Below are 26,222 nucleotides of genomic sequence, written 5' to 3'. Positions count from 1 at the left end.
AATTAAATTTTATGAGCAGCCTAATCAATGCAGAAATACAAATAATTACATTTTATGAGCAGCCAAATCAATGCAGAAATACAAATAATTCCAAAGTGATCAAAAAGTTATTGCAGACATAAGCTACTTAAATTAAAGTGTATCGAGACTGTATTCAAGCACACTAGTATCTGTGTCACAGACTCGGTCTGGTGTATATATATATATATATATATATATGTGTGTGTGTTACAGTAGCTGTCTACTGCATCTACATAATTACTAACTATAATTACAGCTGCTCCATTACTTACATGATCAGTACATATATTTCATGTAAGTACAACTAAGCACTTAATTACTTAAAATAAAGTGTTACGAGCAGGTAATATTATTAGCTACATGTATGTATTATATGCTGTAGGGTTACTTGCATATAATTGTTCATAATCCATTATGATTATAATAGTAAGTACATGTGATATGTATATATCATGTAGAACAGTATAGTAAGTACAGGTTTGTTCAGAGATCACCGGATGTTTGGACAGTTTGGAAATGTTTGTCGCATGGTGACCTGCTCAAAAACACTGTCTGTGATTGGTTGACTGCACCCTGACGTCATTCCGTCCACAGCGTCACGTGTGTTATCATGTGAGTGTTGTAGTGTGTCGGAGGGTGTTTAAATGTTTGATTATTTGCTGTAGGAGAGAGATGTTGCTGGACTCCGAGGACTGCTATGATCTGGTCTTTAAGATCGTTCTGGTCGGAGATGTCGGTGTCGGTAAGACTTCAAGAGCGGGATGTTCACCGAGAAACAAACAAACACCATCGGTGTGGATTTCAGCATGAAGACCCTGCAGAGACACGGCAAGAGACTGAAGACCCAGCAGATACAAGACTGAAGACCCTGCAGAGACACGGCAAGAGACTGAAGACCCTGCAGATACACGGCAAGAGACTGAAGACCCTGCAGATACAAGACTGAAGACCCTGCAGATACAAGACTGAAGACCCTGCAGATACACGGCAAGAGACTGAAGACCCAGCAGATACACGGCAAGAGACTGAAGACCCTGCAGATACAAGACTGAAGACCCTGCAGATACACGGCAAGAGACTGAAGACCCAGCAGATACACGGCAAGAGACTGAAGATCCTGCAGATACATGGCAAGAGACTGAAGACCCTGCAGATACAAGACTGAAGACCCTGCAGATACACGGCAAGAGACTGAAGACCCTGCAGATACACGGCAAGAGACTGAAGACCCTGCAGATACAAGACTGAAGACCCTGCAGATACACGGCAAGAGACTGAAGACCCTGCAGATACACGGCAAGAGACTGAAGACCCTGCAGATACAAGACTGAAGACCCTGCAGATACACGGCAAGAGACTGAAGACCCTGCAGATACAAGACTGAAGACCCTGCAGATACACGGCAAGAGACTGAAGACCCAGCAGATGCACGGCAAGAGACTGAAGACCCTGCAGATACACGGCAAGAGACTGAAGACCCTGCAGATACAAGACTGAAGACCCTGCAGAGACACGGCAAGAGACTGAAGACCCTGCAGATACACGGCAAGAGACTGAAGACCCTGCAGATACAAGACTGAAGACCCTGCAGATACAAGACTGAAGACCCTGCAGATACACGGCAAGAGACTGAAGACCCTGCAGAGACACGGCAAGAGACTGAAGACCCAGCAGATACACGGCAAGAGACTGAAGACCCTGCAGATACAAGACTGAAGACCCTGCAGATACACGGCAAGAGACTGAAGACCCTGCAGATACACGGCAAGAGACTGAAGACCCTGCAGATACACGGCAAGAGACTGAAGACCCTGCAGATACAAGACTGAAGACCCTGCAGATACACGGCAAGAGACTGAAGACCCTGCAGATACACGGCAAGAGACTGAAGACCCTGCAGATACACGGCAAGAGACTGAAGATCCTGCAGAGACACGGCAAGAGACTGAAGACCCAGCAGATACACGGCAAGAGACTGAAGACCCTGCAGATACAAGACTGAAGACCCTGCAGATACAAGACTGAAGACCCTGCAGATACACGGCAAGAGACTGAAGACCCTGCAGAGACACGGCAAGAGACTGAAGACCCTGCAGATACACGGCAAGAGACTGAAGACCCTGCAGATACACGGCAAGAGACTGAAGACCCTGCAGATACACGGCAAGAGACTGAAGACCCTGCAGATACAAGACTGAAGACCCTGCAGATACACGGCAAGAGACTGAAGATCCTGCAGATACACGGCAAGAGACTGAAGACCCTGCAGATACACGGCAAGAGACTGAAGATCCTGCAGATACACGGCAAGAGACTGAAGACCCTGCAGAGACACGGCAAGAGACTGAAGACCCAGCAGATACACGGCAAGAGACTGAAGACCCTGCAGATACAAGACTGAAGACCCTGCAGATACAAGACTGAAGACCCTGCAGATACACGGCAAGAGACAGAAGATCCTGCAGATACACGGCAAGAGACTGAAGACCCAGCAGAGACACGGCAAGAGACTGAAGACCCTGCAGAGACACGGCAAGAGACTGAAGATCCTGCAGAGACACGGCAAGAGACTGAAGACCCTGCAGATACACGGCAAGAGACTGAAGATCCTGCAGATACACGGCAAGAGACAGAAGATCCTGCAGATACACGGCAAGAGACAGAAGATCCTGCAGATACACGGCAAGAGACTGAAGACCCTGCAGAGACACGGCAAGAGACTGAAGACCCTGCAGATACACGGCAAGAGACTGAAGACCCTGCAGATACAAGACTGAAGACTCTGCAGATACAAGACTGAAGATCCTGCAGAGACACGGCAAGAGACTGAAGATCCTTCAGAGACACGGCAAGAGACTGAAGGTCAGCACTCACTCATTACTGGACGCACATTTACACAGGCTGTCCTGCTAATCTTCTTATTATTATTAACACATCACGCGGTTATACAGATAATAATAAAAGCTGTCTTGACTTTGATGGTTTTAGGAGGTCATGACATGCACTAATAAAAGTGAAAAGTGAAGTTTGTTGTTGGTTTTAAGGCTTAAAGTTGGGCGGTATATAGGTATAAAGGTGATTGTTCAGCTGTAAACAAAGGCTTTATTTATATTCAGAAGAATAAACTGAAACAGATCCTAGGTTCTGCTGGACTGGAGCCTGGGCTTTTGTTTGTGCTTTACTCAGAACTCATCAGTATTTTCTGGTGTTGTTTGTTGTTGTGGTGGTGTTTGTACCACAACAGCACTTTGTATTGTCCGTGTTGAGATTGTGTTCACTGTTGTGTTTTACCATGACTAGATGATTTGCCTAGTTTCTGCAGGGCTCTTTGTGTAATGCACATATGAAGCTGTTTAAAGACTGTGATGGACACATGAATACTATAACCAGAGAAACAGCTAGTGTGTGACAGTGGCAGAGAGCAGGAGAACCATGACCAGTGTCTCAAATCTCTGAGACCGCAGTCAGTGTAGCCCTACTTAAACCTAGAAATACAGTTTTCACTTGGGGTAAAAAAAGAAAAATGCAAAAGGAGGAATAACTATTTAAGATTCTGCAGTATTTCTAGGTCATTAATCAAGTAAGATAAGTTGTTCTGTTGATCCTAAATATGACTATGATACTGGTGCAAACAAGATTTTCAATAGAAGCAATTTTGCTTTGTTTATTGTATTGATATTGTTACTCATCCTTCTCCATTTCTGAAAAAAAAGACCTGGTGAATGTGAATTTACTTTTCATTCAGAAATGTTTATTTAACATTTCCTTTCACATTTAGTGTGAAAATGCCTTAAAGTTCACCCAAAAATGAAAATTAAAGTTCATCCTCATGTTGTTCCAAACCTTCCTTCTGTAGAATACAAGACATTTGAAAGTATGTATAAATTATATGAACTATATACAAACATGTAATTTTTTTAATATTAATTTAGGTCAGGGACAATTCAAGCGTGGAAACAAGCTAAAACAGCAGCTAAATAGACTTTCTAAGCAGAGACAACTCATGCTTTTAAAGATTAGCACATAAACAACTTAAAGTCATATAAATTTGCTTTCCATTTACAATAAACAACAGCAAGTATATTCTCTGTTGGACATGACTAATTCTGTGTTGTGCTGACTGAGATTTAATTAGTCAATCAGTGGGGTTTAGACAGTAAACGTGACGTCATGTATGTACAGGATAAGTGCATTATATCAAACTTCAACACAAGTACATCATCGTTAAAGACACCTAATATAGAGTGGGTGCAATATATATACAGTGCTGTGAAAAAGTGTTGGCCCCCTTCCTTCCTGATTTTTTATTTTATTGCATGTTTGTCACACTTTAATGTTTCAGATCATCAAACTAATTGAAATATTAAATCAAAGATAACACAAGTAAACACAACATGCAATTTTTAAATGAAGGGTTTTTTTATGAAGGGAAAACAAAATCCAAACCCACATGGCCCTGTGTGAAAAAGTGTTTGCCCCCCGTTAAAACATAACTGTGGTTTATCACACCTGAGTTCAGTTTCTCTAGCCACACCCAGGCCTGATTACTGCCACATCTGTTCACAATCAAGAAATCACTTAAATAGGACCTGCCTGACAAAGTGAAGTAGACCAAAAGATCCTCAAAAGCTACACATCATGTTGAGATCCAAAGAAATTCAGGAACAAATGAGAAAGTAATTGCGATCTATCAGTCTGGAAAAGGTTATAAAGCCATTTCTAAAGCTTTGGGACTCCAGCGAACCACAGTGAGAGCCATTATCCACAAATGGAGAAAACATGGAACAGTGGTGAACCTTCCCAGGAGTGGCCAGCCGACCAAAATTACCCCAAGAGTGCAGCGACGACTCATCCAAGAGGTCACAAAAGACCCCACAACAACATCTAAAGAACTGCAGGCCTCACTTGCCTCAGTTAAGATCAATGTTCATGACTCCACCATAAGAAAGACTCGGGGCAAAAATGGCCTGCATGGCAGAGCTCCAAGACGAAAACCGCTGCTGAGCAAAAAGAACATAAAGACACGTCTCAGTTTAGCCAGAAAACATCTTGATGATCCCCAAGACTTTTGGGAAAATACTCTGTGGACTGACGAGACAAAAGTTGAACTTTTTGGAAGTTGTGTGTCCCATTACATCTGGCGTAAAAGTAACACAGCATTTCAGAAAAAGAACATCATAGCAACAGTAAAATATGGTGGTGGTAGTGTGATGGTCTGGGGCTGTTTTGCTGCTTCAGGACCTGGAAGACTTGCTGTGATAAATGAACCATGAATTCAGCTGTCTACCAAACAATCCTGAAGGACAATGTCCGGCCATCTGTTGGTGTCCTCAAGCTGAAGAGAACTTGGGTTCTGCAGCAGGACAATGATCCAAAACACACCAGCAAATCCACCTCTGAATGGCTGAAGAAGAACAAAATGAAGACTTTGGAGTGGCCTAGTCAAAGTCCTGACCTGAATCCTATTGAGATGCTGTGGCATGACCTCCAAAAGGCGGTTCATGCTCGAAAACCCTCCAATGTGTCTGAATTACAACAATTCTGCCAAGATGAGTGGACCATTCCTCCACAGCGCTGTAACAGACTCATTGCAAGTTATCTCAAACGCTTGATTGCAGTTGTTGCTGCTAAGGGTGGCCCAACCAGCTATTAGGTTTAGGGGGCAAGCACTTTTTCACACAGGGCCATGTGGCTTTGGATTTTGTTTTCCCTTCATAATAAAAAACTTAATTCAAAAACCGCATGTTGTGTTTACTTGTGTTATCTTTGATTAATATTTAAATTTGTTTGATGATCTGAAACATTAAAGTGTGACAAACATGCAACAAAAATCAAAAATAAAGAAGGGGGCCAACACTTTTTCACACCACTGTATATAAGTGTGATAGTAGTGCAATACAATAAAAACTGCAATAAATCTAAAGTATGTTGTGGTGTAGTTACAGATTTGGGACACAGCTGGACAGGAGCGGTTTCGTACGATCACACAGAGGTATTACCGCAGCGCCAACGGAGCCGTCATCACTTACAACATCTCAAACAGAGCCTCCTTCATGTCTGTGCCCAAGTGGATGGAGGACATGAAGAAGTACGGCGGATCCAACATCGTCCCGCTTTTAATTGGTGAGTGCAAAGCTGAAGAATCAGTGTCTCTGACATTGTTGTTTTTTTCCGTTATGAATTATAATTGCTTTAACGAAATAGATCACCCTAAAAATTGAAATTTGCTGAAAATGTTCTCACCCTCAGTCCATCCAAAATGTGGATGAGTTTGTTTCTTCCTCACCCATTCACTGCAGAGACAGCGATGCAATGCTGCATTTCTCCAAATCTGATGAAGAAACAAACTCCGATGGCCTGAGCGTGAGAAGATTTTCAGCAAAATGCCATTTTTGTATAAACCATTATTTTAAATAAAGTGTTTCAGGAACATCTCCTGATTAAAGCACTGTTGAATGCTTCACTTTGCATCCCAGGTAATAAATCAGACCTGACGGACTTGCGTGAAGTGCTGTTTGAGGATGCACAGAGCATGGCTCTCCAGCTGGATTGTGTTAGCGCCATCGAGACTTCAGCCAAGGACTCCAGATCTCCTGCCGCTTGTCAGACCGGCTGCTAGGGTTCACTTGTATATGTCAGCAGAGGTTTCGTACTGTATGCTTTAGATGCCTGTAGATCTTGTCCAGCATAGATACCATATTTAATGGATGCAAATGAAAACGAGGCTGTGAGGGATAGACCTATTTTATCATCTGTGTGATCGACACCCAGTTATTTCTCATTCCAGTTGTGGTAAATGTGTTGTGTAGCCAGACTGAGGTTCTGGTTTAATCTTCCTGATAGTTATGTAACAGTGGCTCAATGCTGAAGTCATTGTCATCAATATTTCTACTTTTTTTATAGCTACTCATGATTTTAAGAGCAGAGGTCGCAGTGATGGAGTGAAAAGGTTGAAATGGACATTTGTACCGGAACACAGATAGACAAATCTCTTCTATTCCACGGAAGGGAATTTCTGTCGAGGTTATAGGGTTTGTGACTTTCCCTTTCATCCGTTTTGACCAGAAATCTCTCATTCTCCACTGATTTTACTGACCTGAATTCCCAGCATGGTATCAGCAGCCATGATCCCAAGACATTTTGCCAATGTTTTTTAAGATTTAAAGAAATAATTAAAAAAATGCAACATTTTTCAGAATGCATTTTCAAATCGAGGTAGCAACATTACTTGTAAATGAGTGGCCATCTGCAGTAAACTGGGTAAACTGGTTTGAATGCTGTGTTTACTGTACTCTCCTAACGGCTGCCAAGATGGGTTACTTTACACTCTAATTGTGTACTATTTTGTCTAAATGTATGTGTTTTTTTTTTATAAACTGGACCATTTTAAAAAATGAAGACTGTTCTTGGAACCCTTTTGAACTGAAATGTTATTGTAGATGTCACATGGGCACTGATATTTCATACTTTGCATTCATTTATATATACCACAAAGCCTCGTTTAATTACAATAAGAGCATTTTAAACTTGCAAAAAAGCATTTTTCTGAACATTTTGTGCCGTGCTTAATTTGTGACAACATTGCACTGATGAATTAGGAGGAAGTAACATCAACTGCTGTTTCATCTCAAGTAAACATGAATAACCAGAGCCGTTTTACATGCAACAGCGTATTTGTCTGCAATATCTTCTTAAGGTCAGTTTGGTACTTTTTTATATATCGCTGATTGACACACAAGACTTTTAAATCAAGAAAAACATGTTGGTCTTTCAAATCAAGATCAAATGTAGTATATGGTACGATGGCAGCCTTTAAGAATGTCAAGTGTTTAGTTTCACAAATGTGTAGTTTGGAAAATTAATTTCTTTGGTTATACAGAATTGAAGTACATGAGTGAAAGACGACAGTATGTGAAAAGTCAGATGTACTTGAAGGTAAATCATATTGCAAGAGGATTCTTCAGAAAACTTGTAGTTTGTTTTTAATGTCACTGTGTTATTACTATGCATTTTGTTGTTTTTTTGGTCAATCAGTTAAAAGTTGAGAAACATGATCAATCTGTATTTGGTGATACATTATTTTATCAATAAAACCATCACAGCATAACCTGCCCTTTTGAAATGCCTAATTCATTCAACAAATATGAATGTACTAATTGGTCACGTGTAGAATACTCAAAACCAGGTATATGTACAGAGTATACATTAGAGGAGGTTAAAGTTTATTTACTCTATAGTTACGAGTGAAAAAACTGGCAACTACCAGAACTATATACTGGAGGTGCAAAGCGTGGAGCAGATCATTTACTGGTAAAAGACAAAAACAAAAGTCCAAGTCAATGGCTTTTATTGTCTACAAGGTTGTTTTGTCTCCGTGCAAATCTCACCATAATGTTACAGTGTAACAGTAACTGAATCGAACATAAATAACCTTTAAAAAAAGAATGTAGGCATAACAATACCTATGTAAATCTGGCACAACGAAGGTAACAATACAGAACATGTTGAATTAATATGAAATATTACACATATAACTCTATAAAAATGGTGGAACATATTTATGGGACCTGTACTGATAAAATGTCAAAACAGTAAGTTACTGTATTAAGATTTTAATTCAATTCAAGTTTATTTGTATTTTAACATTGTTGAGCTATCTGTGAAAAATAATAGAAATACTAATGGTCTATGACAGTCTATTAAAAAAAAGATGTTCAGGCAGAATGATAGCCCTTACAATCCAGGGATGCAGAAGAGTAGCTGTCGGGGCTGAAAACTGCTTCCAGAAGGTCACAGATTCAATCCTTATTGTGCTTCTGCCACAGCTTTGCCCTTGTTTTCTTCATGGCACATCAGTCTACAGCAGGAACACTGTGTTTTCATGACTCAGTGGCCTGAACGCCCTCTCTATGCAAATCTGTTCAGTCAGAGCTTATGAAAATAAATACTGACCACGAACACTTTACAGTTAAAATGAAATCATGCTATCCAGTAAAGCTAAAATGCCACGAGATCTTTAACGATGTGTTCTCACTTGTGCATTGTGCTTATTTGTAGAGGTTTTCTCCATAAAATACATACTAAAATGGGAAGGTGGAATCATACTGAATCAGTAACCTCTAAACGGCTGTCCCGAACTTCTCCATCTCAAAGATGAGCTCAACAGCAGCGTCCACGTCCTCCACGATCTTCTCCGGCTCCACCAGGGCAGGGTCGAAGCGGAAGTCGCGGTGGCCGTGGAAGACGGTCTCTTTGATGCACTGGCTGGCATCTTTAGGTAGCTCCATGTGTGGGTTGTAGACGCCGGTGCACACCAGGATGGACTTGCAGGAGGTGGCTGAGGGCGATGCGAGCTCACTTTCCCAGCCGCTGTCCATGTCCACCTCCTGAGGGACGCTGGCAGGCGTCCCTGCTCCGGTCACCATGTTTGCCACCGCTTTGGTGGTCTTCCTGGCCACCCGATCCTCGAGGTAACGGTTGTAGAGGTTGGCACCATAAATATCAGTCATCAGGTTGTCCCTAATTACATTAAGAAGATTTAACAACAGATTTCATTAATGTTTGAGAGTTAAATGACGCGTGACACTGGAAAAGCGATGGGCACAGCATAGCTGTTTCTGACATACTGGTGCTTTATGAATTACTTCACTTGTCATGTTTGCAGTGGTTATATAGTTTTGATGTCATGATGAGTTTTACACCGGTGAAAAAAGGTGAAAGTAGGAGCAGGCCATTCAGTTCAAAAGTTATAAGCCAGAACATAAGACACTCTTTTTGCTATATGACTCTAGTGGCCAATCAACTTTAAGCAAGAAAACTAATAGGTATCTACACTGTTTCAGTGTTTGAGCCCTAAACATTGCCGTCCACAAAATATATTGTAACCATTACAGGCATAGTTCACCCAAAAATTAAGATTTGCTGAAAATGTCGCCACCCTCAGGTCATCCAAGATCAGGATGAGTTTGTTTCTTCATCGGGTTTGTAGAAATGTGTCTCTGCATCAGTGTCTCAGCAATGGATGCTCTGCAGTGAATGGGTGCCGTCAGAATGAGAGTCCAAACAGCTGATAAAAACATCACAATAATCCACAATAATGAAATGCCTTTAACTAAAAACTGAGTGTTTAATCTTGTCATTTTACATTATTGACACACTAATTTCTTATTTTGATATTGTGCAGTTGCTTTGACACAATTTGTATTGTTAAAAGCGCTCTATAAATAAAGGTGACTTGACTTGACAAGTAATCCACACCACTCCAGTTCATCAGTTAACATCTGGAGAAGACAAAAGCTGTGTGTTTGTCATAAATTTACCATTAAGACATTTTTAGCTTCTGGCGAAAATACAAGTACATAATTGATAATAACGCTTCCTCCAGTAAAAAAGTGTTCTGGTCTGAATCAGGAGAGAAATCTGCACAGATCAAGCAGTGTTTACAAGACAAAACAGCTCTGAACAAATATGTGGCAGGATTTTGATGTGAGAGACAACAGGAGATGCACTTTTCACTGGAGGAAGCGTTATTATGGATTATGGACACATATTTGGCCAGAAGCAATTTTTTTAAAATTAAACCCAATCCCCTCACACCTTCTCCAAGCAATCTCTCCTACAATCTTACCAGCACTCACACACATCATCAACACATCCCTCCGTACAAGCAGGCTCGGGTAACCCCACTGCTCCAAAAACCCACATTAAACACTTCACTTACAGATAGCTAGACCTGTCTCTCTCCTTTCATTCATAGCGAAAACTCTCAAATGAGTTGTTTTCAACCAATTAACATTATTTCTCTCACAAAACTAACCAGTCAGGTTTCAGGAGTGGCCATTCAACAGAGACTGCGCTACTCTCAGTCACTGAAGCCCTGCGAACTGCAAAGGCTGATTCCAAATCATCAGTCCTCATTCTGCTGGATCTTTCTGCTGCTTTTGACACTGTCAATCATCAGATTCTCCTGTCTACACTCTCATCACTGGGCATCACTGGAATTCCACTTCGCTGGTTTGAATCCTATCTCACCGGTAGATCCTTCAGGGTGGCCTGGGGAGGGGAGGTATCCAAACCACATCAACTGGTCACTGGAGTTCCTCAGGGATCGGTTCTTGGACCCCTCCTCTTCTCCACGTACACTACATCGCTGGGTCCCATCATACATGCACATGGCTTCTCCTATCACTGCTACGCCGATGACACGCAGCTCTATCTCTCTTTTCAACCAGATGACCCAACGGTAGCTGCACGGATCTCAGGCTGCCTGGCGGACATCTCGGCATGGATGAAAGAACATCACCTACAGCTCAACCTGGCAAAGACGGAACTTCTGGTCTTCCCTGCCACTCCGACTCTACGGCATGACTTCACGATTCAGTTCGGCTCATCAATGATTACCCCATCAACTTCGGTCAGAAATTTTGGTGTAATCTTTGATGACCAGCTGATCTTCAAAGACCACATTACAAAGACTGCTCGATCCTGCAGGTTTGCATTGCACAACATCAGAAAGATCAGGCCCTTCCTAATGGAGCATGCTGCGCAACTTCTTGTCCAGGCCCTTGTCATTTCTAAGCTGGACTACTGCAATGCTCTTCTGGCTGGACTTCCATCAAGTCAAGTCACCTTTATTTATATAGCGCTTTTAACAATGTAAATTGTGTCAAAGCAACTGCACAATATCAAAAAAGGAAAATAGTGTGCCAATAATGTAAAATTAAAAGATTAAAAAAAAGATTTTCAGTTAAAGGCATTTCATTACTAAATTCAGTGATGTCATCATCCAGCTCAGTTCAGTTTAAATAGTGTCTGTGCAATCAGGTCGATGATATCGCTGGAAATGAAAAACACAATCAAACCTCTATAAATGATTCAGCGGCACGACTGATCTTCAACGAGCCCAAAAGAGCGCATGTTACAGTTACACCTCTCTTCATCTCCTTGCACTGGCTACCAGTGGCAGCTCGCATCCAGTTCAAGACACTGATGCTTGCGTACAGATCTACCACAGGCTCAGCACCCTCCTACTTCCACTCACTATTACGAATCTACATCCCCTCCAGAAGTCTGAGATCTGCTAGTGAGCGACGCCTTGTGGTACCATCATAGAGAGGCTCAAAATCACTCTCCAGAGCATTCTCGTTCACCATTCCTGGCTGCTGGAATAATCTTCCCACCCCTATCCGGAACGCTGGATCCCTGGCAATCTTCAAGCAGCAACTGAAAACTCATCTCTTTCGTCACCATTTGATTTCATCTTAAGAAAAAAAAACTTTGCATTCTCTTTCCTTAACCTCTCAATGCCTGAAACTTTGTATTGCAAGCACTTCCTGTGTTTATTTACCTCTTTATGATGAATCTCTTATTGTATTCCTCAACTGTAAGTCGCTTTGGATAAAATGTCTGCTAAATGAATAAATGTAGATGTTAAAATTATTTAATGACGGATTTGTTTTTCATAAACACAGCTTTGGTCTTCTCCAGATGTTAACTGATGGACTGGAGTGGTGTGGATTATTGTGATGTTTTTATCAGCTGTTTGGACTCTCATTCTGACGGCACCCATTCACTGCAGAGCATCCATTGCTGAGACACTGATGCAGAGACACATTTCTACAAACCTGATGAAGAAACACACTCATCTACATCTGTACTACTGTATATATTATGCTGTGGAAACTGGATATGATAATTTAGTGTTTGTCTGAAGTGCTCTCACATCCACGAGGAACCGTGTCTCACCCGATAGCATACAGGGATCTGATCGGTGCCCTCCAGCCTCTTGCAGCAGCTTGTTCTCTGATGAGGAACTCAGCGAAATGGTAGGTCAGTTCACTGGGCTTCCCCATGAGCGCCTCGTACTTCAGCTCTTTTCCAGTGATCTTCTTATAGATGCTCTCCAAACACACCATAAAAGTGCCGTGACCGAACCTGTGGATGGGACATTTATTATTCATCAATTGGCCAGTCTCAGATCTTTGGAGGTGGCTTTGCTCAATGTACTACAACATTTCATCATACTGACACTGTCTGAAGTACATATGTACGGATGTTTTGTGGTCCATCATACTCATAAAGGACTTAATATCTCTTATACCCTTTTAATAATAAAAGCTCCAATAGTGGGGTTTCACAGTGATGCAATAGAAGAACCCTTTTTGGTTCCTCAAAGAATCTTTCAGTGAACGGTTCTTAAAAAGAGCCATTACTTTCTTAGTGTAAAGAACATTTTAATAATCTAAAGAACCTTTTTTCCACTAAAAGACTAGCTGAAATAGACCCGGCTTGTTTGGTGAAACAGTCCCTGGTTATCAACTAATCCCAAAACAAGCAAATCTGAATCAGACATTTCAGATTCTAAAACAAGGGTTTTAACTGGTTTGATGAAGGGAAATATGACTTTTTAAGATCAAGCAAAGAAAATTGAAATAATAAACTGAAGGGAACACAAATGATGTCAATATGTTCTCTAAATGTAAATGTCTAGGGAGCAGACAATGAGTTCCAACCACTAGAATATGAAAATAACTTTTAATATGCCATCTGATCACTCTGCAGCATTTGTCTTTTCTAGTGCAAATGTCTGAAGATTCGTAAATCATGATACATTTAATTCAGAAGTTAAATTGCTCAAAATTAACTGAGTTCATGATTAAAACAGGAACAAATATCTGACAATGGGCTTAGAAAATCAACTTAATTCCAAGGGAAAACAAGTTTTCCAACCCATTGACAGATGTTTGTTCTTGATTTCAGCATGGGATCATTTTATTTTGTTCAGTTTACCTTTGCAGTAATTGTTTATTGATGTAATGTTTTGATGTTTAGATATTTGAATTGGAAAACAAAAATACTGAGGAAGATATTAATTTTTTGCAATGTATGCAACATTTAATGCCATGACTTTATGAATTAGTTTCTGTGAGGATATGTGCAGGACATTCTTATCATTCAATAACGATAAACCATGGTTTACAGGGAAACTCAAACAGCTTCGTCAGGCCAAAGAGGATGCTTACAGAAGTGGGGATAAAATCTTGTATAACCAGGCCAGGAACAGACTAACAAAGGAGATTAGAGTGGTTAAAAAGGACTACGCTGAGAAGTTGAGAAAAGAGCTTTCAGCAAACGACCCGGCGTAAGTATGGACTGATCTGAAGAACATCACCATGTACAAGACACCACCCCCACCGTCTGTGGAGAATCAACAACTGGCTGACGATCTGAATGTGTTTTACTGCAGATTTGAAAAGGCCAGACTGACACCCAGCACCCGCTCTGATCTGCACTGCACACATTCACCTTCACCCCCTGCAGTTAGGACTGCTGAGAGGATTATCGTGCCCCTCTACCCATCTCCAAGACCTTTATATCTCCAGAGTGAGGAAAAGGGCTAAGAAAGTCACTCTGGACCCCTCACACCCAGCTCACTCTCTCTTTGTACTGTTGCCCTCTGGCCGGCGCTACAGATCACTGAGCACCAGAACAGCCAGAACAGTTTTTTCCCCCAGGCCGTATCCCACCTGAACAACACATAACACACCCCGGTACTGTACATCTGTAAATAACTCATCAAACCCTCATCCGTACATAGGACACATGCACATTCACAGTTCTGTCTATGGACATTTTCCTTTTCCTGTGTATTTTTTAATACTATTGTTATTTATAATTTATTGTCTTTTCTCTCTAATATTAGTGTTTTATTACCTTAATTTTATGTATGTCTGCACTGTTTGCCTACAGAACCACCTCTGGCTCTGACCCCTTTACCTAAATTCAGTTCTTCAGACTGGTGTGCCTCTGGAAGCTTGTGTTCTGCAAGTGAACGTCGCTTTATTGTTCATCCCAAAGAGACACAAAATCACTTTCACAGACTTTTACATGAACTGTTCCCTCCTACATGACTCAATCCCAGCAGCTGAGTCCTTATCCATCTTCAAGAATCGGCTGAAAACACATCTCTTCCATCTTTATTTGACCCTCTAACTCTAGCACTCTCTATTCTAATTCTCTATTCATTTACAAACTGCTTGTTTTCTTAAAAAAAAAAAACTAACTTCTCTAATCTTTTTTGTATTCTATTTGTTTTCTCTTTATTTATAATACAATTAACAAAAGCAAAAAAAGCCTCTAACCCTAGCTTGCTCTATTCTTTTTCTATTCTATCTGTTTTCTTTTTCTATGTTATATAATTTTAAAAAACCTTGCTACATGTTCTGCATTAAGCTAACTGAGACTTGTTATAGCATGTGTGTATCATTGCTCTTTTGTTGGTTTTGATTGCTTCTGTTGTCCTCATTTGTAAGTCGCTTTGGATAAAAGCATCTGCTCAATGACTAAATGTAATGTAAAAGGTTCCATGGATGTTAAAGGTTCTTCGTGCAACCATCAATGCCAATAAAGAACACTTATTTTTTAAGAACGTACAAAAGATTGTGTGTCCTTTATGGATATGATGTAGCAAGCAAGCACAATACTGTCACAAAACTTCAATCTGAGAGGATCTGTGTTAGACAGGTTTTTTTTGTTGCAGAGACGTTTGTATTTATAGAGGAACCTCACTTAACCCTGTGCTTAGAAATATTCACTGATGTGAAGAGTGACAACTAGCCCTGGTCTCGTCTAATAGTCCTTCACCTTGGTGAATGTGCCTCTGCCATCCACATGAGATCCATGTTGCAGGCCAAGAGCGGCAGATGAGCGGAGTGCGTGGATTCGTAGGCATTGCTCAGATTGCCGTTGGTGAGAAGAACATCAGTGATGAGCTGTAAGTTCGTTTCCCATCGAATGGGCTCCCCAAACAGAACTACAGCTGGAGGCACAGGAGAACAGAAGAGAATTAAAAGCATGTAAGTTTAGTGAATCATTCAGACCAGTTTCAAGAAAAATATTCACAGAAAATATTGTTGATGAACATTCCTGCACTCATAAATTCCCATCTGCACAGAGTGAAGAATGACTTAAAGATGAAGCATTGTTTAGGAAATGCAATCATCTCTTCTTCACTATTGTCATGTACATCTTGAGAGAAAGAGCTTCTTGAATGAAGAAAACATGGTCTTTGACTGGACTGATTCAATCATTGCTGTGATCTCATGTTAGTGTCACTGCCAGAGATATTAATGCGCTTGTTTAAAAAATGTGTCAATTTTGGTAGCACTTTATTTGACAGTCCTGTTCCTCATGTACATACTATAGTAATGACAATAACTAGGTACTAACCTTGAACTTACCCCTAACTAAGCCTAACCTAACCCATGTAGTTTAACCAAACTTTCTTAGGTAGGTACCCTGCAAGCACATGTAAGTACACATACTGTAAAATACAGTGCAATGTGCACGGATTGATAATTCATCAAAAAACACAGCAATATTGCATGATTAGATGTGATGGTGAAGATGAATATATGGTTACAGTACAGCCATGTGAAGCAGCAAATCCCACAAATATCTTCAGAAATACCTTACCTTCAACTCTGGGGAGCTTCACCACAGGAGCAGACTGAAACAACAGGGAAAGTATCTGGTTTCTCTCATATCTGCTATTATATGACATCTGTCCAGCAACTGATTCCTCACAGAACCACAGGTTTGAGGATTTAGAAGAACTACCAGACTATATACAAACCATTTTAAATTATTAAAACTTGTATTCACATGCATGAAAAACAGGATGTAATCTGCTATCTTTTTCCAGTTTACAAAAAGGGTTAGTTTAATGCAATCCAGTGTTTGCGATGATAGACCGCCGATCACAAATTGGGGGTTGGTATGATTTTTTAACATTTTAAGAATCTTTTGCTCACTAAGGCTGCATTTAATTGATCAAAAATACAGTAAAAACATATTGTGAAATATTATCAGTGCATTTACAATTCAAAAGAACAGCATTAATCTGAAATAGAAATCTTTTCTAACATGGAAAATGTCGCTTTTGATCAATTTTGCACATCCCTGATGAATAAAAGTATTAATTTCTTTAGGAATGTACCCTGGTCTTTAACCTGTAGTGTGCATCTGTTTTGTACTGTTACTTGCACCAAGTAGTTAAATCAAACTTTAACAGAATTCAGTAGTAAATAATAATGAAAAGAAAGCAGATGTTTGTTGTGTTTACCGGCAGCTTGGGCCGTCTGTTGTGATCCACCATGTCCAGCAGAGGGAAGGACTCACGCAGCATGTCGATGCTGACCACGTTTGTGAAGCCCACACTGATTCAGAGAGTCAAGAATCCATCTGACTCATGGATTAGCATTGATTAAAATCACAAACAAACACAAGAGATTTGGGGGATTACGACAATCCTATTCCTCGTGGTAAGCCTGTAAATACTGTCACATTATAATGCGGTCACATCTCATGATCAGAGGAAGCCAGAGAGAGACAATCTTTGATGATTTCTGTAAAAAGCATCCCAGTTTTAGTATGTACGAGCTGCCATGAACCGTCCTCGATCATGTGGCTCTGTTCAAAGTAATCTCACTGTGATCCTTTTTACAAACTACAGGCCGTCTGATCTACAGAGAAGAACCTGAAGACATGAAGGATACTTTTTGGCGATGTCGAGCACGGGGCCTTGTCCAGACACCAGCACGTGCTTGTCATGATGCTTCTTGAACATTCGCAGAGGGCTGTGAGACATCATGACTTGGTCTGGCGATATCTACAAATCAAGCAGAGATTATTATCACTTTTAAAATAACATTACCCAGAGTTTCCATTCATTTTTCATGTTTTTTAAAGAAGTTTCTTATGCTCATAATATAACTGCATTTTCATTTTTCACTGATGAATAACAAGTTTCTTAAAATAGAAATCTTTTCTAACAAGGTACACTACTGTTCAGAAATCTGGGGTCAGTATTTTATTTTTATTATATTTCTATTCAGCAAGGATGGTGTGAAATAGATCAAAAAGTGACAGATTTCTATTTTCTAAAAGATTTCTATTTGAATAAATGCTGTTCTTTTTAACTTTTTATTTATCAAAGAATCCTGAAAATAGTTTGACAGGTTCCAAAGAAATATGAAGCAGCACAACAGTTTACAACAAAACGCTGAAATGCAGCTTTGCATCACAGTATATTCAAATATAGGAAACCATATTTCACAATATTACGGTTATGTTTCTTTCAATCCTTCAATAGCATTCTCTCTAGAAAGCTGCATCACACTGTTACAGACTGATAAAACAATCAGCGCTGAAACATGTTCAACTGAGATGGAAAGGATATTTTAGCTGCTGGTTTTTTAGGTTGTGTGACAGCTGCTACACACAGCCAGAAACAACACAAGCTTCGACAAACTTCTGCTGGTGTGGACGAGTGATATTCAGACCAGGTTTCTGAACCCTGGAGTGTGGACAGCTACGTCATCTTTTGGACCGGGGCAAACACACTCAAGGTTGCTCTGTCATGATTTGACCGCTTTAATGTGCTTTCAGTGAAGAGAAGTCAGGACTCACAGGAACAGCCAGTATGTGAGACAGCTGATCTGCCTTCTTCTGTCGTAAGCAGTTGCCAGCGTTTGTGACAAAGACCACCGGGACCAGGAACTGTCCCTGAGCGTCCAGCAGCTTCTGGAAAGCTCTCTTGGCTGCTGGGATGGGAGTCCTTCCTCGCACCAGAACGCCATCGATGTCAAACAGCAGCCCAAAGCTCGGCTCGGCCTGATCAACACATACAGCATGAAGCACAAGAGATCAAGCACACAGGACTGTAGTTACTCAGAGTATACTACAGACACCTGAACACAGACGCTCTGCTCAACACCAGCTGAACACCGAGGCCGCTTTGGTGCAACGCTACAGCCCAGTTTAAACATACAACACATCATATATACATATTTATATAAAATACATCATGCTGCCCTCAAGTGCACCGGGGAAACTCGTATCTCTGAGCTCGGTGATTGTTTTTATGAAATGTGTGGAAAACACAGAAACAGTTAATATTACAGTTTTTATTTTTTATTTGAATTTTAAAGGTTTTTCAAATATGTTTACGTAGTTTTGATTATTTTATTTCAGTTTTAGCTATGTTTTTAGTTTCTGTTAATAATAATAAACCTGCATGGAAGAAGCGTAAACACAATAAACCCATAATAATTACATTTTGAATTCAAAGTGATGAAAAATATTTGTATTTTAGTATGTTTTCCCTAGTGAAAAATAAATATACTTAAATGTATTTGAAATACATTTATTTGATGCTAAGTATACTACAAATACATTTTCATATTTATGTACTTAAAATGCCCTGCAACTGGTATACTTAAAGTATGCTGAACTGGAACAACTCATTTTGTGCTTAATGCACTTTAATTGTGTGGAAGTAGTGCTGAAGTCCAACTAAAGATATACTTAGTATATTTGATTGTGCTAAAGTGGAAATATTGCAAGTATACTTCAGGTACACTTTAAACAACTCACATTTAATAAACAATATTACAGAGATCATACAATCCTCATCAGTAGTGACATTAAAACACATTTCAAGATTAATAAGAAAGGTGCATTGTGCTCAAGCAGTACTCCAAATAAAGTTGAATTATCATTTCTATATCAGTAAGTTATCTGTCAGTAAATCTGTTACTAGATTTGAACTATACTTCGTATGAAATACATGTATTTTAAATATATAACTTTTTTACTAGGGTTAGTATTGTTTTAGTATGTGAGTTAAAGTAATGTGATGTGGTCGCTACCAAAGCATTTGTGTCATTACCGAAACATGGGATGTTTTGTCTGAAAGAAGTATACTGAATTATCAACTGAGATGATATGATGGTTTTTGGTTTAATGGATCCTTCACTTTGAAACCAGTATGATTAACTCTTTGCCTTTAACAAAGAAAACTTGGATTCAAAATACAACAAATCTCATAAATTGCAGTTGAAATCTTGTTAAAAAGTGTGATTTACCTCTGAACAATTGTAATAGCAAAAAAATATATTTACAATCTAGATGTAGAATCTCAATAGGTCAATATAACCCTTCTAATTAAATTATTCCTACTGTGTTTCGGTGGAGACAAATGTGGGGAGAGGACAAATAAAATACAATATGACAATTAACTGCACAATTATTGGATATTATATCATTTGCATACATACTAATTTTTTAGAAAAGATGTTTCCAACTCTGACTTTGGACCAATTCTGTAGAATGGCCCATATATATATATATTTATATATTACTGTAATAATTACAGGACAAACACTCAACCCCACCGAAATGTCACAATGCCAAAAATCTTCATGACCCTAAACCAGGTAAATTATAATTTTTTATTTTTTAATGAATACTTCTTTGACTTTGGGGTGCTAATCTTGACAGGTGTCACAAGGTCACACTTAAAAACTCCACTGATTTCATCAGGAATGCACACGATCAGGGATTTCTTTGAGAATGAAAGATTTCACGACAGGTTTGGGTACATCTGTGAAGGTAAGTTAACAATGTCTGGTCAGTTTAATTTAAGATGTCCTTGATACAGTGTTATTACACAAATAAGTAAAAATCAATATTATAACATAATATTTTTACATATAATTAATTACCAACATGTACTTACAGCATAGAATTATGCATAAAGATAAAGATATAATACAATTGTATAAAGTACCAAGTCAACCACACACTGCATAACCTCTTTCCAAGGTTTTTCCTTCCCGAGGCAGATTAGATGGACACGATTACACACAGAGAAGACCATGCTGCGTCACACTTGACCCCTGCTGGACATCAGTCCCTGGTTTTGTGGTAAGATGTTTTCTGTCGAGGATTTCGGCCTCTTCAGGTCAATCTGCTCAAATATGCGGAATAATTACAGGACAAACACTCAACCCCACCGAAATGCCACAATGCCAAAAATTCCGCTGACGAGGAAGTGTTCAGCCGTCGTGCTCAGCCTCCTCGTGTGAAGAGCAACGACACCGAGCACACACTTAAGTATCGTTTTTATCTTCCCTCACACTTTCCTATCCTCTATCCTTCCACCTCTATCATGTGTTTCCAAACCATTCCGGTTCTCTCTCAACCTCGCTCTAAAAACACACGCAGAAGGCTACGTAACCCTGCTAACCTGCGCACTATCTCTACATCTTCCACTGCACCTCTCTCTTTCTCTGTAGGTCTTTGGAATTGCCAGTCAGCTGTCAACAAAGCCGACTTCATTTCTGCTTTTTCCTTGCATTCCACACTCAGCATCCTGGGCTTGACTGAGACCTGGATTCGTCCAGAAGACACGGCAACCCCAGCTGCTCTCTCTCACAATTTCTCTTTCTCTCACACCCCTAGGCAAGTTGGCCGGGGTGGGGGCACTGGCTTGCTCATTTCTAACAATTGGAAATACTCTACCCACTCTCCCCTAGGCAATCTCAACTCATTTGAATCTCATGCCGTTAATGTAACAGCTCCTATAAGACTCCAGATTGTGGTAATCTATCGTCCGCCGGGCCAAATACCACCAACCTTCCTAGACGAGCTGGACGGACTGCTGTCGTCTTTCATGGAGGATGGCACTCCACTCTTAGTCTTCGGCGATTTCAACATTCACCTAGACAGGCCTTATGCTACAGACTTCCAGTCACTCCTAGCTTCATTTGATCTCAAACGCCTCACCACTACTAGCACGCACAAATCAGGTAACCAACTTGACTTAATTTACACACGCAATTGTACTACAGATAACATTCTGGTACAACCACTACATATCTCTGACCATTTCTTCATTACATTTACGTTACATTTTGCTACCCAGGTGCCACCATCTCCCTTACCGGTTACTTTCAGACGCAACCTACGCTCCCTTTCCCCCTCCCTTCTTTCCTCCGTAGTATCCTCCTCTCTTCCCTCGCCTACCCATTTCTCTTCTCTGGATGTAAATACAGCCACTGACACTTTATGCTCTACCTTAACCTCTTGTCTAGACGAGATCTGTCCTCTCTCCTACAGGCCAGCACGGGCTGCCCCTTCTAACCCCTGGTTATCCGTTGTTCTTCGTGAGAATCGGACCAAACTCAGAGTGGCAGAGAGAAAATGGCGCAAATCAAACGATCCGTCGGACCTGAGTAGGTATCAGTCTTTGCTTTCATCTTTCTCTACTGAAGTCCACACTGCCAAATCCTCACATTTCCACAACAAGATCACCAGCGCTCCAGACATGCGTAATCTCTTCAGAACATTTAATTCTCTCCTCTGTCCCCCTCCTCCACCTCCCACCACTTTGATAACCGCTGATGACTTTGCCTCTTTTTTCACAGACAAAACTAGAACAATCAGCAACCAGTTCTCAACTCCACAGGACCTCCGATCAACCACATCCACCGCTCCAGCTCCCATCTTCTCCTTCTGTCCCCTCACCGAGGCAGAAGTATCCAAACTTCTCCTCTTCAGCCATCCTACAACATGTCCTCTCACACCTTCTCCAAACAATCTCTCCCACACTCTTACCGGCACTCACACACATTATCAACACATCTCTCCTCACAGGCATCTTCCCCACAGCATTCAAGCAGGCTCGGGTAACCCCACTGATCAAAAAACCTACATGAAATGCTTCTCTTTTAGATAACTACAGACCTGTCTCTCTCCTTCCATTCATAGGGAAAACACTCGAACGAGCTGTCTTCAACCAGCTCTCACGGTTTCTTTCACAGTACAACAAACTGGATGCTAAACAGTCAGGTTTCAGGAGTGGCCATTCAACAGAGACTGCGCTACTCTCAGTCACTGAAGCCCTGCGAACTGCAAAGGCTGATTCCAAATCATCAGTCCTCATTCTGCTGGATCTCTCTGCTGCTTTTGACACTGTCAATCATCAGATTCTCCTGTCTACACTCTCATCACTGGGCATCACTGGAATTCCACTTCGCTGGTTTGAATCCTATCTCACCGGTAGATCCTTCAGGGTGACCTGGGGAGGGGAGGTATCCAAACCACATCAACTGGTCACTGGAATTCCTCAGGGATCGGTTCTTGGACCCCTCCTCTTCTCCACATACACTACATCGCTGGGTCCCATCATACATGCACATGGCTTCTCCTATCACTGCTACGCCGATGACACACAGCTCTATCTCTCTTTTCACCCAGATGACCCAACGGTAGCTGCACGGATCTCAGGCTGCCTGGAGGACATCTCGGCATGGATGAAAGAACATCACCTACAGCTCAACCTGGCAAAGACAGAGCTTCTGGTCTTCCCTGCCACTCCGACTCTATGGCATGACTTCACGATTCAGTTAGCCTCATCAATGATTACCCCATCAACTTCGGTCAGAAATCTTGGTGTAATCTTTGATGACCAGCTGACCTTCAAAGAGCACATTACAAAGACTGTTATTCCCCAATTGTAAGTCGCTTTGGATAAAAGCATCTGCCAAATGACTAAATGTAAATAAAACAGCTGCAGAGAGCTCCTGTGATGTTCTCTCAGCTCTTGTGTTTGACAGAAGACTAGATCTCTAAAAGCAAGACCACAGAACCTGCGAGATATGTATTAGCTGATGCGGTTCCAGACGTGTTTCCTCATCTCCAGTTTCACTGTGTGTGTGCTCAGATATAAACTAACCGCTGAGACACAGACTGCTTCAGACTGAAAGCCTGACTTCACTCCGCAATACCAACATCTGTACTGTATACTTCAAGCAATGTTAAACGTTACCCTAGGGGGCAGGAAATATAAGATATTCTTCATCCTGCCTCCTTTTCATCATGGTTTTATAAATTATATGTATGAGGATGATGAAGTAAGTTTTGTGGGAAAAAAATATCCATGAATGAAATAAACATAAACATAACATAACCCTAAACTATCATGCACTGCAAATATAGATACAAATATTGACTGAAAATGATCTGCCAGTGGGGTAAGAACAATTATTGTATTTCAAACAGAAAACAAGATTATTTTTGCTCGTTTCAAGCAAAAACTCACTCAGTTTTTAGTTGTCTAGAAAATCCTTCCTGATTTAAGAATTGTTCTATATTTTGGCTGGAAACAGGCCAGATCTACGCAAGAAAAGCATTGTTTGCAGTTAAATGTTGCTGCTGGCTCTCTAGAGAAGAACACAACATCATATTCACAAGAAAACTCATTTCATGTTGTTTGACTAATTATTCTGATTATATTCTGATTATAGCAGCCATTCATTCACATGAGAGTCACAAAACAGCTTGATCAAATATCATGACATAACCTATTAACGATTAGGCTATTATTACTACCATTTAGATCATGAATATGATTAGTATTTTAGTAATCTGTCATTCATTATAACACAAACACAGTAAATATATGAACGAGTGCTTCCGAGCAGACAGAGGATCCAGCGGTGGAGTAAACATCTGTGTAGCGTTACCTGACCACACAGCCCGCGTCGCGTCGTCCTCAGCAGCGCGTCTCTGAACATCTCCGCTCTCGCCCGCGTCCCAGATCTCCATCAGCGGCGCGATGTGACGTCAGAGATCCGGAAGCACACATCTGAGGGAATGTGACGTCACCGCACACCGGAAACACGAGGAAGAGGAAGACTACTGCTTCCAGAATAAAGAAGGCCATCTCAACAGAAAATAAATAAGTATAGTCTTGCTTTTGCTTTAAATGTGCATTCTGTATTTATTTGCTAATTTACACAAACTACCAGCACCTCTACTACTGACTTATAACTTTATATAGACTACAGGTGCCATATGAAGTCCTAAACACAGAAGAGCCTTTAAATCCAAGCAAAAAGCAGTGCATTAATAAATGGATCAATATGTAGCAGTTGATATGATCTGACTGTATTGCAGAGCAAGGGTGGAGGAGGATCATAGGCGTAATTTACGGGTGGGACGGGTGGGACATGTCCCCACCACTTTTTACCAGGCTCGATATTGTCCCCACCACTTTTAAAAAGTAACTGAAAAATAGATTGCGTAAGGTATATATTAAAGGAAAAGCACCATCTACAAATCGTCACTCTTCATAATTAATTCATTCATTTAACACATTTTTCCGCCGGTCAGACGCTTTTCAACGTCCTCAAAGATGAATATTAAGTCTCGTTGTGAAACTATCGCGAGATACGCGATATGCGTCATGGGATATGTAGTTTCCTTTCCCTATAATTAGTCTACAGATCCTGTACCTTTCTTTTTACGATGTTCGTATTGTTTGGATACTGTTTCAAGGTTGAAATATTTTATTTGAGATTTTTGAGAAGATTAATTGGACAATATCTCTGGTCCACAAGTCAAATCATCACTCACTGTAGTCATCAAGTGATGACTAGAAGGTGGACCACGGTTCTTCTTCAACCACGCAGCGAGGTGAGTTCACTTGAGGCATTGTTAAAAACTCACAAGTCACGGTTATTATTACAAGTCATGATTAAGTGTTATAGGAAAAATTAAGTTATGTAAGAAGTAAATAATTCATTTTGGGATCTAAATGTTTACATTTGCAATCATAAGCAATATATTGGCATTTGTCCATCATTGAAGGCTGAATAATAGTTAAAGCACTTTTAGACAACAGGACAATTCTATGTTATGACTGGGATTTTCACAATTAAAACAAAGTATACAAGTCTTTAGTTCATAGTCCTTTAATTCAGTTTTGTATTAAATCACAGCGCGCTCCAGTGGCCGCCAGAAAACATGATTAGCGACAGTATTCACGTAAATTAAATATAATATGTTTTCGTGTTAAGCAAAGTAACTTACTGTGCGTGGCTGCTTCACTAAAAAGCTTCTTATATCACTTCCACACTTTCTTTTGGACATTTTGTTGATGTTTTAACATTTATGCTATAGGTAGCAACATTTACCGTTAACTAGCCTTTACATGCGGGGTGGGGGAGGAAAAAATAGAGCTTTTATAAAAACGTAATAAAAAAATTAAAAAAAAAAGATTCGTTAAAACAATTTCATTTATTTAATTATTTAATTAATAAAGGTAGTTTAACCATTTTAAACACAAATAAACTCTCACTCATGTTTTAAACAAGGTTTTGCGTAGTTCAGGATTGGTTAAATTATTTGATTGGATGAGGAAAATTTTGTGGGCTTGTCTTGACTCTTGACGTAATGTTTATTAGAAAATATGCAAGTAATTCAAAGTAGAATGAATCGTAATACACGCACATAATTGTGCAATTAATGAATACGCTGCAGCTGAGCTGACCATGAAATGGCAAGTTCACCATATT

At 40.3% G+C, this 26,222-nt stretch overlaps 1 protein-coding gene and 1 pseudogene across 2 annotated transcripts in view; one reads left to right on the top strand and one right to left on the bottom strand.

Moving 5' to 3' along the window:
• LOC306855295 (kinetochore protein Nuf2-like) overlaps nucleotides 1-24,455 on the bottom strand; it is a 47,308-nt gene extending 22,853 nt beyond the window's left edge. The window contains exons 1-5 of the mRNA XM_079393873.1: nucleotides 24,390-24,455; nucleotides 18,490-18,693; nucleotides 17,577-17,689; nucleotides 17,144-17,237; nucleotides 16,495-16,528 (exon numbers count right to left, since the gene is read on the bottom strand). Of these exons, the coding sequence (XP_079249999.1) occupies nucleotides 16,495-16,528; nucleotides 17,144-17,237; nucleotides 17,577-17,689; nucleotides 18,490-18,693; nucleotides 24,390-24,440 (496 nt within the window). The 5' untranslated portion in view covers nucleotides 24,441-24,455. The remainder of the gene's footprint in view (nucleotides 1-16,494; nucleotides 16,529-17,143; nucleotides 17,238-17,576; nucleotides 17,690-18,489; nucleotides 18,694-24,389) is intronic.
• LOC306854744 (ras-related protein Rab-43-like) lies at nucleotides 694-6,640 on the top strand (annotated as a pseudogene). Its single transcript has 3 exons — nucleotides 694-863; nucleotides 5,961-6,144; nucleotides 6,498-6,640. The product of its transcript is annotated as a ras-related protein Rab-43-like (transcript).
• Nucleotides 24,456-26,222: the final 1,767 nt, after the last annotated feature.

Source organism: Barbus barbus (assembly GCF_936440315.1).
Source record: "Barbus barbus genome assembly, chromosome: 35".
NCBI lineage: Eukaryota > Metazoa > Chordata > Actinopteri > Cypriniformes > Cyprinidae > Barbus > Barbus barbus.
Note: the sequence above shows the minus strand (reverse complement) of the source record. Positions and strands in the feature narration are given on the sequence as shown.